Here is a 19,776-nt window from a genome sequence, read left to right on the forward strand (position 1 = left end):
CGTGTGCCTAGAGCCCGAGCTCCCAACAAGAGAAGCCACCGCAATGAGAAGCCCGCCTGCAGCAACGAAGACCCAACACAGCCAAAAATAAATAATTAAATAAAAATAAGGAGTTGGAGAGGAAGGTCATTATTAAAAAAAAAAGAAAGAAAAAGAAACGAAACAACTCCCCCCCGAAAAAAGAAACCCACACCACTTGTCAGCTTAGCAAAGGATGCCATATGCTGTCTTGACTCAACCATGATTCAGATCAGCTGTGTTGAGAGAGAACATCAATTACGTTACACTATAAAAAGAACTTCGTAGAGTGTGGTGACAGTTTCCTTTATTTTTACCTGTGCCATGAGCTAGAATACCACACAGAACTACTTGGTAAGGTGTTCTGACTCAGCTTCAAAATACCGATGTGGTCAGTGTGAGCCACCCCGCACATCCAATTATCTTAAATGGACAAAGTAGACAGGAAGAAGTTTGAGCCAGCAAATCAAAATAAATAAGGTTAGAATTGTGACCAACCATGCCCCAGAGGAGAGTTTCTCAGCTCTTTCGTTCTTCCAGTCTTTTGTAGTGGTCCCTGGACCCGAGGGTGTGGTCACTGGACCGTGGGCAAGGACACTCATTCAAAGACTAAGGAACCCTGGGGCTCACTCTAGGCTGAGTCAGCCTCTCTGACGGCCACAAGCCCAGAGAAGTCACATTAGAGGTAAGAGGACGATTTGTAAGCTAGGGATATGCTCACGGTAGCCGTGGAGATTTTATATATAGTGCTTAGTTAAGTGCTGGGCATGGAATAAGCACAGTTTAAGTGTTAGTGGCTATCATCCTCATTGAGAATGTTACAAAACTTGATCAAAAGACATTAAAGAAAACATAAATGGTTATACCATTACATGATAGGAAACTGCAATAACGTAGAGACATCAGTTCTCCCCAAGTTGACCTGTGGTTTCAATGCCATTCAAAATAAAATCTCAACGGGGTTTTTTCTAGACATTCACAAGCTGATTTTCTAATTAATATGGGAAACTCCTAGGTTTTCTGTTACTCTCTGACTCCCTTAACCCTTTGTATGGATCCTTTTCTGACTCCTCAGCTTTTAAAACCCTTCCCGTGCGCAAAATTCCCTATGTCCTCAACCTCTCTGAACACTCCTTTCATCTTCTTGATCTAGGTGAAATACGGCTCACTTCTAAGGACAGACCTTTCCCAGAATGTCCTCAAAGTCGGCTGTTTTCTCCTATACCCAGTGTACTGCTTGGCTTGAAGGTGTGTAGGTGTGAAGGTGATTGTCATTGCTGCTTTCAGAACTTCTTCCTCCAAAACCCCTCCAACTTTTCATCTCATGCCATCAGAGTATACCTCATGGATAATCTCTTCTGCTATTAAAAGGTCTGTTGGTCCCTCTATGTCGTTCCTTAAAGAATTTAGCTGTAGTTCACTGTTAACTCTGCATTACTTCTCCTATCTTAAATCTTGGTTATTTTAGTTCTTACATAGATTATCCTTTCATTACCCTGGCCTTTTATTTCTTGACTTTCTCTCCTTCAGTGAACTTGGACACCTCCTTCCTCCCATCTAACCACACATTGCCATGTGCTAGCCAGGCCTTATGATTAACCATGGTTGTGTTCCCTCCACAATCTTAATTGCAAGAGTCCCACTCTGGCTGCCTGTTGTATCCTGTCTCTCTGGGTCCCCTATTCCAACAAGTCTTCAACCCCACCAGGACCCACAGTCTGTTGGTCCTACTCCTTCCTACTCACTGTCCCTTTTGTTCCTTATGTTCACATTTCCCTTCTTAAATCCAGTTTAGATCTAAGGATCAGTAATAAAGCATTTCCTTGTATACATTCTCAGTTACCTTGCCTTTTCTAACCTTGTCATACTTTCCTGGTAAAACTTCAGCTCTAGTTAAATCCACCTTGCTGTTTCCTTTGTGTCTGCACCCAAACAACTGAACGAGGATGGAGGAAAACTTACAACCAGACTGATTGGTCTTTCTGTGAATGGATGATCACTGACCTTGGGAAGGCATTTAGTTCTACCTGGCAGGCAGTCCTTCTATTTCCCTAGTCCATTTCATCCTCCTGCTTTCCTAGCCAACTGGTTTATGCCTTTTGCTCTCCCTACAGCTCGGTTGCCTCTCCCTCATCCTCCTTCTCAGTTTCCTATTTTTCGGAAAAAATAGGGGCAACCAGAAGGTAATTTCCAGGAACTCCCACTGCCCTCCCTACCCCCTACTTGTATCCGTCCCCATGATTTGCCTTCCCTCTGTGACTGTCGGTGAACTGTCTTGCTTCAAAGGTCTGCACTAAATTCCCCTCCCTTTTGCATACCTTGCTCCGACAGTTCTCTTCCCCTCCCCCCCGTTTCTTAAATCATCAGTTTTACCTTTTCTGTTAGATTGTTCTCATCAGTTTATAGATCTGCTGTAATTTTTCCCATTCCTGAGAAAAATCTCTCCCCCATTTCCCTGATTTTTCTCTGCTGCCATTTATAATAAAGCTTCTCTAAAGAGTTTTTTATATTCACCTACCACAATTTCTCTTTTCTCTTGAACCCATTCCACATTGCCAAGTCCATTGGTCTTCATCTTAAATCCTTATCTTACTGGATTTAAGATAAATCTTAAAATCTTAAATCTTACTGGATAAATCCTTATCAGCTGCAGTTGATGTAGTTCATCACTTCTTTCTCCTTGAAACACCTTCTTCGTTTGGCTTCTAGAACACCACCCCCTTCGGATTCTCCTCTCTTGTTGGCTTTTCTCTCTGAGGTCCAGAGCTCAGTCCTCAGACCTCTTGTCCCCACCTACCTGTACTCTCCCTGCAATTGCATTCAGCCTTGGGGTTTTACTACTTTACATTTGATGGTAACTCTAACAGTTTTCTTTAGCTGGACTTTTCTCCTGATCTCCAGACTTGTATGTTCATCTGCCTACTCCACATTTCCGCTTGTATTTCTAATAAGTACCTCAAATTCAGCAAATCTCCATCTGAACTCCCAATTCCCCCCTCCTCCATATATCTTTACAGCAGTCTCCTCCAACTCAGTACACAGCAGATACATCTGTCCATTTATTGCTCAGGCCAAAGCTTGGAGCCATCCTTGACTCCCCCTTCTCAGCTACCCCTCATAATAATTTACCCTCAAGTCTTATTGGCTCCATCTTCAGAATATATTCAGAATCTGATCTGTGCTTATTATGTCTGCCTCTGCCACTCTTTTCCAAGAATAGTGTCCTGACTGATCTCCAGTTGTCGTTTCTTTCTCCTGCTGTGATCAGTTCTTTACAGAATAGCCAGAGGGATCCTTTCAAAGTGAAAGTCAGGTGATGTCACTCCTCTGCTTAGAACCCTCCCTGGGTTCACTTTTAGTGGCCTACAGAGCCTGTGTCTTACCCCTGAGTCACTGGATGCTTCCACCAAGCCCCCTGCCGTTCTGTGATGCCTTTGCCTGCCATCTAAGCTCTTCTCACAGGAAGGGCATAGTTTGCTTCCTCACCTTCTTCAGTTCTATGCTCAAATACCACTTTTTAAATAAGGTCTTACATACAAAAATCCTTCTCTACCTAAGACTCTAAAGGCGTTCTCCATATATTTTCTTCCAGAGTTTCATAGTTTTGCCTAGCATGTATTCCTAAGTCCATCTGGAGTTACTTTTAGTAGGGTTACACATCAGGCTCCAGTTTGGTTTTTTCTCATACGGTTGATAGTTGTTCCAGCACCTCTACTGAACAGTCTGGCCTTCACCTGGGATCTTTAGTGCCCAGCACTGTCATTTGTCAGGTTTCTCTGTGTGCACAGTTCTCTTCTGGACACTGTCCACTTCTGTGCATTTCACCTTCTCTTCCCTTCCTTTGCTTGGTATAATGCATTTGAGATTCTCTTTGTTCTGATGACAGATGAATTTTGACTGTGGTGAGGACATTGGGAAAGAGGGAAGCATGTGGCTTTTCGAGGTGGGGGAGAGGACTGATATATTTGGAACCCTTTAAAGCTGGTATCGCCAAACTATGATCTGTGGGCCAAATCTGACCTACCACCTGTTTTTTTGTTTGTTTGTTTTGCTTTGTTTTTAAATGGCCTTTGAGTTAAGAATGATTTTTACATTTTAAAGGGTAGGGGAAAACAAATGAACAAAATTTCATGACACATGAAAATTATATGAACTTTAAATTTCAGTGTCCATACAAAGAGTTTACTAGAACACAGCTGTGTTCATTCTTTTTGGATGTTGTCTATGGCTGCTTTTGCCCTGCAGCAACAGAGAAGTTGTGACAGAGGTTGTCAGGTCCTCAAAGCCTAAAATATTTACTCTCTGGCTCTTTGCAGAAAAAGTTTGCCAGCCCTGCAACCCTGTCTCAGGGAGTTGTCTCAGCTTGAGTGTCCTGGATGTGACAGAAGAGGGGAAGAGAGTATATAAAGGAGAGTTTTGAGGTCTGCAGAGATGAATTTCAAACTTTTGCCCAGGCTCTTTCTGGTAGGAGACAGAAATGTTTTTATTTTCTGTCTTTGTTCATCTAGAGCAGTCAAATCATTAAGGGGTTTATGGTTTTAAATAACAACCAATGATTGTAATTTTAATCTCTGAACTTGTGTGTATTCTAATAGTTTTTCTCAGTGACAGTGGTTAAACTAGTCTAAACCACATGTGCCAATTTTTAATTAAATGTTGGGTATTAGAATGAATCTTTCAACCAGGATGTAAGTCTTAGTCGTAGTGTTAAATGACGAACAGTTTAGTCTCCTTTTCAGAAGGAGGTCCCGCCTCATGAACTGACTGTAAGATGTGAGTACGGATGGTATGTTAGGCCTATCTAACCTGTGCTGTAATCACCGGTAGTTTTCTTTAATTTTATTCAAACAGGACTTGTCAGGATTAAACCTACAGATCTGTTCAAACTTGAAGGAAGTGCAGTTCTACCTTTTGTATAATTCAAAGGCTGTTTTTGTTCTGTAATGTAACATTTCATTTATAAGTTGTCTTCAGAGTATACATTCATTCCTATGTAAAAGGAATGTCTAATGGTTGAATTTTAATTGTCCTTCTAAGTACTTTCGGCCTTCTGTGAATGAAGTAGCTAAGCTTCTTGAAGTCTTTGTGAATATTTTGTGTTAGTTTGGTTAAAGCAGAAATGACAGCAATTTTTATTATTAACAACATTTGTAATATACAAACGATTGACTGATCTTTACTGGTTATTTCACTGTCGTTAATCATTACACATACTTAGCTGTGCTGTCTTGACAGTGAACATGGAATTTGCAGACAGTACATTAGGACTCCTTTGGATCTGTAATGCCAAATAGCTTTCTTTCAAGGCTGTGGAGAAGGTAAAGAGGTACAGAAGAGAGTTAAATGTTTTCATAGTAGTTACTGTTAATGAAAAGCTTTTTTTGTCCTCATCTGATGAAAGTTGTTAATTTATTATATTGTATAAAAATATGGTGAATAAAATCTGTAGATATTTATTATATGGCTCTAGAGGAAAAGGTTTTTTTTTTTTTTCCATTCACCCTTTATAGAGGGGTACAGACTCTAAGAAATAGTCTCTGCTGGGCTTCCCTGGTGGCGCAGTGGTTGAGAGTCCGCCTGCCGATGCAGCGGACATGGGTTCATGCCCCGGTCCGGGAAGATCCCACATGCTGCGGAGCGGCTGGGCCCGTGAGCCATGGCCGCTGAGCCTGTGCATCCGGAGCCTGTGCTCCGCAACAGGAGAGGCCAAAACAGTGAGAGGCCCGCGTACTGCAAAAAAAAAAAAAGAAAAAAAAATAGTCTCTGCTTTCAAGAAATTTAAAATGTAGTTAATTGAGTTACAACCCCTCATCTCTCCCTCCCCCTTTAAGCTTACCCATTCAATGGGTAAGCTTATCATTCAGTGGGGAAGGAGAAATTAGATGTTTCTTAAATACCAATTATAAGATATCAACATCTTAAGATATGACCATTTTTTTTCAAATTTTTGGGTCCAGGATGTGTGCATTTCTTAATGGGAATGGACGAGTTGAGCTAGTTCCTCAGTGTTTCCCTTTTTCCAGTTGCTGCTGCCAAGTACACTGATTTCACTGCTCCCATCAGGCCTGGTGCCTGGCTCAGGGCACATGCTCAAGTACATGGGTTACCTGACAAGTCTGTGAAGCAGTTAGATCCCGCTCTGAATACGCGAATAGTCTCATCACTGTTTTAAACTTGAATTGAACAAATGCAATTAGTGAATGCAGGTCTGGGCCCTAGAGATACAGAAAAAAATAAGGTAGTCTCTATTTTTCTGGGATTTATAGTCTAGCTGGGGTGATAGACCGCATCAGTGAATGTAATCTGATGTGGGTAAGTGCAATTCCATTCTATGGACCGAGCTCCAGGGGCGCATAGAGATGGGATGCGGCTCCCCTGAGTACTCTGAGTAGCAGAGGAGTCTCACCAGGGCTGTGAGTTTTCAGAGGCCTGAAAGGAGCCCCCAGATTCTTCCAGGCAGAGGCTTGGGTGGGGGTGGTGTGAGAGAGATTCTGGGGGAGGGCATACATGTGAACAGACCCAGAGGATTGCCAGTGCTTGCTGGTTTCAGGAATCCATGGGGAGGACAAATGACAGTGATCACAATCCCAATTTATTTTCTCTTTATACTGCGTATGTGAACTGTTGTATGCAGATAGATGTTGCTGTGATTACTCTTTAGTAGCTATTAATAGTTACTTGTGTTTCAGGAATCTTTTGGTTGGCCGTAGTTCAGGTAAACATTTTTCTTTTGGTTAAAAGTGTAATGAAGGAGAAAGGCATGGTGTATATGTGACAAATTAACATGTAACATTGGAAATTATTTAGGGTGGTTCATGAACTTACTAATTGTTCTGTGGTTGGCATATCAGTTAGCCAGTTTTCCTAAGAACAGTGCTGTTATTTTGTGTTGTCTATTATAGTTTGATTTCAAAGCCTTTGCTGTGCTAGATGTCAGTTTTGAGTGAAGCAGTGGTTAAGATTTCAAAGAGTGACATCAGAGAAGACCATTCACAGTAGGAAGGTGGTGCCCATGAGAGAGGGAGCTTGTGAAGGACCCGCTGAAAGAAATCATACTGGCTTCCTTACCTCAGGTATAAACACACATTTCTTAGTCATCGTAGGAGAAAAGAAAAAAGAGGCTTTATTGTAGATTATTGGAGTTCTAGAGCTCTACTTTTACTTGACTATAAGATTAAGTAATAAATGTCATCAAAACTTTATGCAGGTGGGGCAGATAGAGGTAATTAGGTTTATTCTTTGTTGTAGAAATCATGATCACTCTTGGCATTCTTCAGAATGTTTTAAACCCATGGGTACTTTCTTAGCGTGTTAATAGTGCCTGCACTATATTTAGTATTGTTCGAGCCCAGAGCACGCCTCCCCCAAATAAGCCGCAGTGGCATATTGATTTTTTTTTAATTAAAGTTACTTAAGAAAAAGCCAGTGCAAGAGGGACGCTCTGAGCCTCCTCTCTGTTGAAAGCAGGCAGTAAATCTCCGTGTGAGAGGTACCCTCCCTGCATCTGGAGTCAGAAGGACAGCCTTATCCCCAGAGGTGAATTTGGGGCCAAGAAGCCTATATAAACAAACCTTGTTTCCTCTATAACATACTACCCCAAGTCCAGACTCTCCTTAGATTCTTCACTAACTAAGCACCCAAAGCCTAAGTTTCTTTGTTCAGTCAATTCCTCAGAAATTTAGTGTTTCTTTGTCTAAAAAGTATAAAAGCCGCCTGCTGTGGCACATTTTTTAGGTCCCATTTCTATGAGACCTCCATGCACACGAATTAGAATTTCTTTTTCTCCTGCGTGTCTGTCAATTTTATTATTAGTCCAGTGGCAAGAGCTCTCGGGGTAGAGTGGGAATTGCCTTCTCCCCAGCAGCACCCACTTCTCCTTAAAGCTGTCCTGAGAGTGTTAGTGAATCTTCTTTTTGTCATATTGTCACTGAAAGTGGCTTACACACTCCATTGTTTTATACAGTTTCTGAGGCAGGACTAATGCTGCACCTTTGAACTTTGGCTTTTTTATTTGGTCGCTTAATTGCTGCGACCCTGAGTCGAAGCTTCATGATCCCCATTTAGAGAGGGCCAACGGGGGGAGGTGGGGCAGATTATTTTATGCACGATTTCCCAATTTTTAATTGATTATATTCTGCCTCTTTCCAAAAACAAATCTGACGTGCCTTAAAAAATAAATACAGTTAGATAAAATAAAGGTAAGGGAGGAAATTGGAGGGGAGGGAAAAGCCAGAAATAAGGTTAGTACTCAGAAGTCATGCTGAGGGATTCATAGTGTTAAAGATGGGTCGTTGGTTTGACTCCAGGCTTCTTAAAGGCAAAGACAGAGGAGAACGTGATAAATAAAGTGATTTATATCATCCATCCTTAAGATAAAAAGGCGACACTTGGAGTACAAGTATTTATGGTCCTGAAGCTCGCGGAGGGAGTGTCTCCCAGGCCCCCGAGCAAGCACAGCCGCTTGGGGCGCTTCAGTGGCCGGGCTTCTGGAGAAATGCGCGCTCCCCGGTGGTCTGGCTTCAGTTCATCCAGGGGGTGAATGTAGGGTGCTGGGATTCCACGGTGCGAGCACAGGGAGAAAATTCCTATGGTCAGGACTTGTAAGAGTCTCTTCAGTTGTCTAACAGCAGTTTTTCTTCTGACATTAAAGCGGATTCTTGTTTCTTTAGGGGATTCACGGAATGAGGAAATGGGCTTGCATTTAGGTGCCGTGCTGCACACAGAAATCCTTCTCTTCATAGCTGTGGAATGAGAGCCAGTGCGGGCAGTGCTCCTGGCGTGAGAGGCCGTGGGAACTGAGGTGCCCAGCTGTGGGTGGGGCGGGGTGAACAGCCACAGGTTCATCCCCTGCCCCGGGCACACACTCTGCCTGGAAGCGAGCTCGCTCTCTCTCTCTCTGTCCGTCTCCCTCTGCTTCTGTCTGTCTCCTTCCCTCCTTCCTGCTCCCCCGGCTCCCTATCTTTGTGGTTGAACGTGTGTAAGCTCAGAGCACTGCTTCTGGCTCCTCTATCTAAGAATGGGTAGTGGCTCTGCCCCCCAGGCAGTCCTTCGTGAGGATCCTTTCTCATAACTTTACTTCAGGTACACACTGGGTGACAGAGGACGTGGTTATATTCTCTGTCTAGAACGTGAGATGCAGATATTCTGGTTTGACTAGGGGCAGACCCATAACCATAAACAGTCACCTTAAACGGGGGTTCGGGTTGTTGTGGGGGTGGAAATCCGACTGTTTCAGTTGGAATCGTGGTCCAAAAGTTATTAGCTGAGGGATGTGGGCAAGTTGCTAGACTCTTCTGTGTCAGGTGTCTTGTCTTTAAAACGGAGAGGGCAGTATTGGCTTCATAAGGTTAATGCAAAGATTAAATGAGATAATACAGGGACAGGTTGATAAGAGCAGTGCCTTGGCGAAGTGCTCTGTGCACATAGCTCTTTTGTGTCGTAAACTAAGGAGCTGGAACAGATAGGCCTAGCTTGCCTCCCCACAAAATTAAGTACCAGCAGTGTTCTGAAAAGGACATTTGGAAATGTCTTTTTCTTTTTTTTCTGGTTTGTAACAATTTTATCCTTTTTCAGAGAAACAGCACCCAGGACTATTTTCCAAAGAGTCCTGGATATCTTAAAGAAATCTTCTCATGCCGTTGAGCTGGCCTGCAGAGACCCATCCCAAGTGGAACATCTGGCTTCCAGTCTGCAGTTGATAACGGAGTGCTTCCGGTGTCTCCGGAATGCTTGTATTGAGTGTTCTGTGAACCAAAATTCAATCAGGTACTATTCTTTGTAGTTACATATATGCCTTTGATAATATCTCTTTGTGTGCGTGCATGCTGCTTCTGTCATGTTGGCCTACCTGTTAGAGATGGTTTTGGCATCGCAGTCACCTGTGTTTATTAGGAGACTCTCCGTCTCCGGGGACAGGTGCTCTGCAGGACTTGCTGTGGAAGACTCCTGGTGAGTATGTCATGGGACAACATGTGTAACGTTAGGGGTCATTCAGGTTTCTCACTTGTATTTATGATGTTTTGAGGGATTTGGTTTTTTACATAACACAATGATTTGAACTTAATTTTGATTCTTTGATTCTAGATTCTGCCTGCCTAAATACATTTGCAGTTCTGGACTTCACTTTTCTTAGTTGTAGCTGTTTTAATTAGTTTTAGTGTTTTAATTAGTTGCCCTTGTGTTTACTTCAAACAGGGAGCACGATGTGAATTTCTAAGACGGTTTATCTTAAGCGTTCCTTAAGATTGTGTAAAGTTGCCAGCTGCTGCCACCTAATTTATAATATACAACTAAAATGTGGTTACCAAGATGAGCAAGAGAATTGCCCTGTCCTGCTCTTGTTCTTCTACATGTTACACTCTCCTCCCAGAACTGAGCACCCTTCCTCTTTGATTTTATGCAATCTGCTTTTTATTAACAATTTTTACTTGAGATGAAGTTAGAAGCCACAAAGCATGCTCACTTTTATTTCCTGGACTTGAATGTAGACAGAGCCCCCGGGCTCCCTGTTACTGCCATGATGAGTGAAGTCGGGCTGGCCCAGAAGCTGATGGAGAGACTCCCTGTGCTGCCTAGACGGTCTATACCTGAGGCTTTGATATGATTAATGAGGTTTTTTTAGATCAAAGGAGAGGGAATCAAAAGAGAGAGTTGTTTAACTTCAGCACAAAATTGAACATGGCGTCCCTATACAGATAAATGGATAGAAACAGTAATGATCTCGGTAGTAATAGTTAACATTGAAAAAGTATAACTAGAAGCAGCTAGAAGCAGCAGGCCAGAGGCTAGATTATTTTGTCCCTTTCTAGGCAGGGAGGCCCTCCAGTGTGACGGGAGAGGGAAAGGAGAGCCCTAGAATGGAAATTCTAACCATTCAGGGCATCAGCTCCTGGGAAAAACATTTTTGTAGTCAGAAAGACAACAAAGATTCTCGTAGGGACTTTGAGGTCAACCTTAACTAAAGCTGATATTCCCGAGCCTGTCAAGATTCAGATCTCAACCAGTATGTATTTTTCTGATGTTTTCAGTTATTAAAGAGTTAATTAAAAAGTAGGATGCTATTAAGGCCTAGACCTTTTTACATCTTTTGTCTGAACATTGCACTTTGTATGGACTGGAATTATTTTTTGCCAAGGATGTATGGAACATGGGGTATGATACAGCAAAGCAAACAGTCTGAGTCATGTGGAATTTCAGGAAGGACTCAAAGAAGACTGTTGAAAGCAGTTAGCTCTGCATGTAAATACAGTCCCTGTTGCTGGGGTCGCTATACTTTTACTGCAGAGAGCCAGATAAATAGTTCAGGCTTTGTGATCTCTGTCGGAGGGGCTCACTTCTCCCATTGTAGTAGAAGGGAGCCATATGTGGTACGTGAACAAACGCACATGCCGTGTTCCAGTAAAACCTCATTTGTGAACACAGAACTTTGAATTTCATAGACTTTTCTTGTCATGAAGTTACATTTTTCTCCCCCCACCAAATCTGGCCTTACAGAAGCAGGCAGTGGGCCCAGGTGCCTGGCAGCCATTCGTATATGTAGAGGCAAGAGGAGGAACAGAGGTGGAACAGCATCTTCTTTTCGGAGGCAGGTGCTGAGCCCCTTTTCCCACCAGTCTTGTGTTCGGATAAAGAGGAAAGGAGCAATGGCTGTCTGCCCACCTGGCCTTGGGGAGGGGAGAGAGGACTCTAGCCTTGTGCACACCGACCCTGACCCTCTTCTTAAGCAGTGAATGTCTTGGTATAATTCTGATTTATGTTGAGAAGAAGTGAAGAAGGTAGGGAGCTGTATGAGTTTCCTTTGCTGCTGTAACAAAGTACTGCAAATTCAGTAGCTTAAAATAACAGAGATTTACTATCTGACAGTTCTGGAGGTCAGAAGTCCAAAATCAGTTTTCCTGACCTAAAGGTAGTGTCAGCAGGGCTGGTTCCTTCTGGAGTCTCTAGCAGAGAATTGATTCCTTTGGCTTTTCTAGCTTCCTGAGGCTGCCTGCATTCCTGTACCTCAGAGCAACACTGTAACCTCTTCCAGTCTCTTTCTGACTCTGACCATATGGCATCCCTCTGATAAGGACCATTATGGTTACATGAGGCCCACCCAGGTGATTCAGGATAATCTTCCCATCTTCAAACCATTAATTTAATCACTCCTAGAAAGTCTCTTGTGGTATTTTCTGACCAGTTCTTATTCTCCAAAAACAGCCAGCAGTCCAACAATTCAGTTCCATTCCGACACTAACTACCTCAAGTTAGTGGCTTCAGATCCCGTAACTTCATGACTCAGTCCCACAAGACTGCCCCACCTTGGATGCCAGCTGCAAATGGGGTACCCAGGCTACATTTCTGCCCAGCTGACTACAAATTCAGGGGTTCCCAGGACACCCCTCAGGTTTGATAATTCAGTAGAACGACTCACAGAACTCAAGGTAGCACTTTACATTCTGTTCCTAGTGTACTGTAGAGGGACAGCCACCTGGAAGAGATGCATAGGATGGGGCTTCTGCGCCCTCTCCAGGCATGCCATCTTCTGAGCACTTTGATGTGCTCATCAGCCCAGTCAGAAGCTTTCCAAACTCATTGTTTCAGACTTTTTGTGGAAGTTGCATCACATAGGTGTGATTGATTAAATCACCGGCCATGGTGATTGAGCTGCCTTCCCTTCCTCAGAGGTAGGAGGTTGGGGTTGAAGGTTCCAGCTGTCTGATCTTAGGGCTGGTCCCTCTGGCAGCCACCTCCCATCCTGCAGGCCCAGGAAGAGTCCCCTCTTTAGCATAAGCTCAGGTATGGTTGAAAGGGGCTTGTTACGAATAACAAAAGGCCTTCCTCTCACACAGGAACTTCCAAGGGTTTTAGGAGCTCTGTGCCAGAAACTGGATCAAATATAAATTGATTACATCACATCTCTTTGCCATGTAAGGTAATATATTCAGTTCCCAGAGTTTAGTATGTGGACCTCTTTAGGGGGCCATTATTTTGCCTAGCGCAGTCTACCCTTTGGCCCCTAAAGATTCACGTCTGTCCTATTTGCAAAATACATTCATCTCGTCTCAAGGTCCCCCACATTCTCGACCCATTCAGCATCAACTCAAGCCCCAAGTCTCATCTAAGTCTCATTAGCTAAAAAGTCCCAAATCTTAGCACCTAAATTACATCTGGGTGAGACTCTGGATGTGATTCATCCTGAAGCAAAATTCCTCTTTATCTTTGGACATGTGAGACTAGACACGACGTTGTCTGCTCCCAAAATACAGTGGTACGACAGGCCTAGGGTAACAGCTTTAGACATTACCCTCTAAAAGAGGAGGAAATTGAGGTAAAAGGGAGTCACTGGTCCCAAGCAATTTCAGAATCCAGTTGGGCAAACTCAGGTTTTGAGGCCTGGGAATGATCCTCTGTGGCTTGGGGCTCTGCCCTTAGTCCTACCCTCAGAGTCATCCTTCCTTTTTCTCAAAGGGTAAGAGTCATACATGTTTTCAGCTGAGTAACTTTATCAGCCTCTTTCCTGCCTGTGGGATTTTGGGAGTTTAACAGCCTTCTTTCATTTCATCCTTTCTCTGTGCATTTCATCCAGGTTGGCAGAGTTTCTACTGGTATAACATTCTCAAAAACCTTGTGGGTCTCACATGTATGTCACGGGGAGTTATATACCATTAAGCAATCTAGGGTCTGCCATAGAGCTTTCTTAGATAACCCCATCTCTATTCCTGATTTCTGCTGAGATCACTGAGGGGAATGAGTAACACTCCTAGTCTCTTTAAAGAGCCCTCTGTGTAACTGAACACCAACCTTTTGGTTCTTCCAAGACATTAGCAAAAGGTCATCCAGCCACATCCTTGGCTTTCTCTCCAGAGCACAGTTTCCTCACAGTGAATAGTCTAGTTTTAGCGTCTTTTGCAATCCGGATAGACTGAGAATTTCCCAAATCATACCTGGTTCCCTTTTAGTCTCCTGTTTCTCGCCTCTCGCATTTTACCATACACACCAAGAGGAAGTCAGGCCACGCCTTCAACGTGTTGCTTGGAAATCTGCTCAGCTAAATATCCAGATTCATCGTTCTGCTAAGCTTCTGCCGCTGGAGAAAAAGGATTGTTCCGTCCAGTCTCCAGTAACGAGTTCCTCATTTTCTTCTGAGATCTCACCAGCAGTGCCTTCAGTGTCCACGTTTCTATTCAAGGCATCTAGGCCTTTTCTGTCACGCTTCTCAAAATTCTTCCAGCCTCTGCCCATTGCCAGATCCCAGAGCCACGTCCACGTATCTGTGTGTTACAGCAGCACCCCATTTCTCCTACCCACAGTAGTGTCGTGTTGCTACTTGACAAATGACTAAAAACGTAGTGGCTTAAAATAACACATTTATTATCTTACAGTTCTGAAATTCAGAAGTCCACAGTGGGCCAACATGGCTGAACCCCTTTTGGAGGATCTAGGGGAGAATCATTTTCCTTGCCTTTTCCAGCTTGTAGAGGCTGCCTGCACTCCTTGGCTCATGGCTGCCCTCCCTGACCCTCTAGTATTCCTCTTATGAGGACCTGTGTGATACATTGGGCCCGCCTGGTTAATAATCCAGGATAGTCCTTTCATCTCAAGGTCCTTAATTTATTCACGACTGTAAAAGTCCCCTTTGCCATGTAAGGTAACGTATTCACAGGTTTGGGGTATTCAGATGTGGATACCTTGGAGGGCCATTATTCTGCCCACTACAGGAACTGTTAACCGGTAGTCTCCGCATTCATTGTGGATCATAATTTGAAGTGCAGGTTTAAGAAAAAGAGTGCGTCTAACTTCGTCCTTTTTAAAAACCTTATACAGGAACTTGGATACAATTGGTGTTGCTGTCGATTTGATTCTTCTTTTTCGTGAACTTCGAGGGGAACAGGAATCCCTGTTGACAGGTAATTTGCAGTATGATTCATAGATTACTTATATCTTTGAAAAGGATTTAAATACCAGTACTCTGAGTATTACATCATTCATTAAAGCAGATGGTTCTGTATTTCATGATACAGAGAAACTTCATTAGTGATATTAAAGAATCATCATAGAAGAAAGTTGTAGTGACTTCCAATTTTCTCCCTCTGTTGTGGGCTAAATTGTGTGTGTTCCACCCACCCCGCCTCCCCCAATTCATATGTTGAAGTCCTAACCCCTAGTATACTTCAGAATGTGATTATATTTGGAGACAGGGCCTTTAAAGAGATAATTAAGGTAAAATGAGGTCATACGGGTAGACCCTAATCGAGTGTCACTGGTGTCCTTATAAGAAGAGATGAGGACACAGGTGCAGAGGGACAACCATGTGAAGACACAGGGAGAAGATGACCACCTGCAAACCAAGGAGGGAGGCCTCAGAAGAAGTCAGTCCTGCCGACGCCTTGACCTCAGACTTCTAGCTTCAAAGCAGAAAACCCATTTTTCTTGTTTAAGGCACCCAGTCTGTGGTACTTCGTTATGGCAGCCCTAGCAAAGTGTTACTGTGTCTTTTAATATGTGTCGATGTGGCAGGCCCTATTCTCGGTGTTGCATGTGATCTGAACAGGGACCAAAGCAGTCAAAAATCTCTGTCCTCAGATGTGTACGTTCCAGTGAGGGGAGCCTTGTATTAAGTATATTAAATAAGGCAAATATACAGCATGACACAGAGGGAAGTTAGCTCTGAGTGTTAATAGCTGTTGGTACGGGATTAAGAGAAAAGCCAAGCTCCTTAATTTGAAGACCAGGCAGCCTTTCCAGACTTTCTGGAATGTTTTTGGTTCTTGAACTACTTGCATCAACACTTCTTTGGACAGAGGTTATTATCATACCATTATATTTAAAAATAAAAACATATAATTTCAACAGGTGATCTCTTTATCCAAAGAATTGAAATACTTGAGGGTAAACCTAAGTCATTTAATAGAACATCTCAATGTAAATATCCAGCTTATAAAATGTACTAGATTGGAGGTTAAAAAAAATTTTTTTAGTGCTAATTCAATGAATAGTTACTTCAAATGAGAGCTCTCCAGCTGTATTTAAAATGTTGATTTATATACAATTCTTAATGCCTATACTTACCGTATAAAGTGAAGCATGCTTATCTGAATGTTAGTGGGGAGGCTGCTTTGAGAAGGTAGAGAGAGAATTTGAGCTGATCGTCTTTCTTCAGAGGCATAGAGACCGAGGCCCACAGTGAAACAGGCTAACTGAACTGTCAGAGGTACCACCCAGCTTACTTTAGTTCTCATTCTACTCTGTGATTTCTAAGTGTTTTCATTTAAAACTCATTTGTTAAAATTCCTGTGTCTTTCTATTTGATTTAGGATTCTTCCTCTGGGACATTGTAATTATTTTTTGAACTAATTAAATTATCTAAGAATTGGCACACAAAGTGTTGGCTCTAAGTTTTTTGGAACAGCAATAATTTCTTTAATAGTCTCAATTTGGTAGGGTGTAGCATTAGGTTGTAAAGTGTTTTAAAATGTTGTATATTTAAAAGTATTCTTGTAGCTCCATTTTGTGATAAAACAGAAGCCTCAGTGCTCAAATTGGGGGGTTAAAAACCAGCAGTAAAATACAGATTTCACTCTCTTGTATGGAAAAGCAGTTATTTTTGAAGTCTGACTGTGGTATGATAATTCAGAAAGAGAGTTCAGAATGTACTACGTTTTATAATTGCTGGAAAAAACACCGATGTGGTGGGTAGTGTGTCACTGACAGAGCTGAGGAACTAGGGTGGGCAGGAGTAGGTTTCTCTGGTAATGGTGGATTCCTAAATAAGACACCAGAGGAAGCACTGCACAAACGCTGTGAGTAAATAACTGTCAGAGCAGAGCCAGCCCTCCTCCACCTGTGCATAGAATCCCATCCCCACTCGCCCACTCAGAAACTCTTCCCCTGAAAGTGTCCCCTTTCTCTCCGGCATCATCCCTTTCCCCTCTTTACTCTGTCATTTCACCAGCGTATAATGTGCTCTCCTGTTTTCCACTTAAAAGTGTCTTCCCTTGACTCTGTGTCCCGCTCGGTCCAGTATCCCTTGTCTTTATCCCACAGCTGCTACAGAAGATTGGTTACTTGGTGTTTACAAAATGTGATGAAAGATTATTTCATCCTTTCTTCTCAGGATTAATTTTCTCTTCACTGAAGCGAATAGACGATCTAGCAAAAAAACCAAAGGAGCACATTTCTGAAACTTTTTATGAACTGGTTTGCCATTGATGAATAAATCAGTTGTTTGGTTGGCGGCTTGGCTGTTCATTGATATCGACCAGTCAGAGGGCGTAGATCTTCATAGACCTGTTTTATGTTAGGTATATTAAGAGTTGTTCACAATTTATGTAGTTGCAGTTATATCAGTTAATACATTTTTTATTGTTACGAGATTCACATCACATAAAATTAACCACTTTAAAGTGAACAATCGAGTAGCATTTAGTGCATTCACGGTATTGTACAGCCACCACCTCTGTCTAACTGGAAACATTCGCATCACCCCAGAAGGAAACCCTGTACCCACTGAGCAGTTGCTTTCCACTTCCCAGTTCCCTGAGCCCCTGGCATCCACCATTCTGCATTCTGTCTCTATGGATTGCCTGTTCTGGATTTTTCATATAAATGGAATCATAGAATTTTGTGACCTTTTTTGTCTGGCTTCTTTCAGTTAGCATAATGTTTTTTGAGGTTCATCCACATTGTATATGTATCAGTGCTTCATTTCTTTTTGTGACTGAATAATATTCCATTGTGTGCATAGAATACATGTTTTGTGTATCCGTTCATTCATTGATGGGCGTTTGGGTTGTTTCCACCATGTGGCTCTTGTGCCACTGTTTGGCTGTTAGAATAGTGCTGCTCTGAACATGTGTGTACATATATTTATTTGAGGACCTGTTTTCAGTTCTTTTGCGTGTATACCTAGGAGTGGAATTGTGCGTCAATTTTATATTTAAATTTTAAAGAAACTGCCAGACTTTTCCATAGCAGCTGTTTTATATTTTCACCAACAGTGTACAAGGTTCCAGTTTCTCCACGTCCTTGCTGACATTTGTTTTCCTTTTTTTGGAGTATAGTTATCCTGGTGGGTGTGAAGTGGTATCTCATCGTGGTTTTGATTTGCATTTCCCTAATGACGAATGATGTTGAACATCTTCTCATGTGCCTTTTGGTTATTTGTAAATCTTCTTTGGGGAAATGTCTATTGAAGTCCTTTGCCCGGTTTTTTTTTTTTTTAAGATTTTTTTGACGTGGACCATTTTTAAAGTCTTTATTGAATTTGTTACAATATTGCTTCTGTTTTGTGTTTTGGTTTTTTGGCCGTGAGGCATGTGGGATCTTAGCTCCCTGACCAGGGATTGAACCCGCACCTCCTGCATTGGAAGTGTGGAGTCTTAACCACTGGACTGCCGGGGAAGTGCCCTTTGCCCAGTTTTTTGTTTTTTTGTTTTTTTGCGGTACGCGGGCCTCTCACTGCTGTGGCCTCTCCCGTTGCGGAGCGCAGGCTCAGCGGCCATGGCTTACGGGCCCAGCCGCTCTGCGGCGTGTGGGATCTTCCCGGACCAGGGCACGAACCCGTGTCCCCTGCATCGGCAGGCGGACTCTCAACCACTGTGCCACCAGGGAAGCCCCCCCTTTGCCCAGTTTTTAATTGGGCTTTTAAATTTTGTTGTCAAGTTGTGAGAGTTATTTATGTATTGTGGATACTAGGAATTATGTTGAATCTGAAGATCCACTTGGGGAGAACTGCCATCTTAATGATATTGAGTCTTCCGGTCCATGAATAGGGAACATCTCTCCATTTATCTGGGTCTTCTTTTTCAATTGTATCAGTTTCAAGTAGATGGCTTGCGTCTGTTGACAGAGTTGGAAGGACATTACTGAGGCAAGAAGGGAAAGTGGAAGTGATACTTCTCACTACCTTCTTGAAAAAGGCAGCCAGTGATATTACTGAATTTTATTTGGAATTCAAGAATGCAACTTTGTTTCAACAATGAAGCTTAAACAAATTTTATAGTATGTTAGTTCAAACCTAATAACAAATCTTTTCAAAAGGGTTCTTGTTCCTTGATACAGTGCCTGTACTATCTTTTGACCTTCTCTGTGAGGACCTTACTCTTTGTAGATTTTTAGCAGGGTATCTGTGCCAGTTTTTTGTTACCGCTCTTGAGGTAAGAACTATAATTACGTTGTCAAAATAATATTTAGAGTATTATTTTCAGAGAATAATTGCAGTGGTGTGACGAATATATTATGCTCATCAAATTATATGTAAACATAAGCATGAGTTATTTTAATTGAGTTATTGGTGTTGTTTTTGGCCTTTGTTCTTTTCTAATCTGTAAAAATAATGTTGGGCTTTTTGAGGGGCTTTGTAACATTTGCAGTATTTACATAAAGATCACTTGATAAGCTGTTTGGTAAAAGTAAACTGTCATTTGTACTTTGTCTGGAGTTTTCTTTTCTTGTTTCTAGGACGTCTTTAAACCTTTTCCTTCCCAGAATTATGTTCTGATTCAGAGTGCTAATTTTTAGTTGCCTGATGAATTGTTGGGTTGTTTGGCTTTCAGACCGACTTATATTGTTGGCTTTTTTTGTGTGTTAAATTAAATCTTACAAGGATTTCCGTGTTAATACTCTAAAATACTCAGCAGAAATAGAAATGTCATTTTACACTACGACTTAAGATGAAAATGAAGGTATTATTTTTTATTATGAACATTTTATATAATTTCATTATAGAGTGATTTTTAAAAATGAAAAGAAAAATAATCATTGTATATGCCGGCTACA

At 42.2% G+C, this 19,776-nt stretch overlaps 1 protein-coding gene across 2 annotated transcripts in view; it reads left to right on the forward strand.

The window, feature by feature from the left end:
- ATXN10 (ataxin 10) overlaps positions 1 to 19,776 on the forward strand; it is a 153,283-nt gene that overhangs the window by 12,118 nt on the left and 121,389 nt on the right. For both annotated transcript variants that reach the window (XM_004279588.4, XM_033405244.2), the window contains exons 2-3: positions 9,592 to 9,783; positions 14,824 to 14,906. In XM_004279588.4, the coding sequence (XP_004279636.1) occupies positions 9,592 to 9,783; positions 14,824 to 14,906 (275 nt within the window). The remainder of the gene's footprint in view (positions 1 to 9,591; positions 9,784 to 14,823; positions 14,907 to 19,776) is intronic.

The sequence above is a fragment of the Orcinus orca genome, chromosome 11 (assembly GCF_937001465.1).
Source record: "Orcinus orca chromosome 11, mOrcOrc1.1, whole genome shotgun sequence".
In the NCBI taxonomy this organism is placed as follows: Eukaryota; Metazoa; Chordata; class Mammalia; order Artiodactyla; family Delphinidae; genus Orcinus; species Orcinus orca.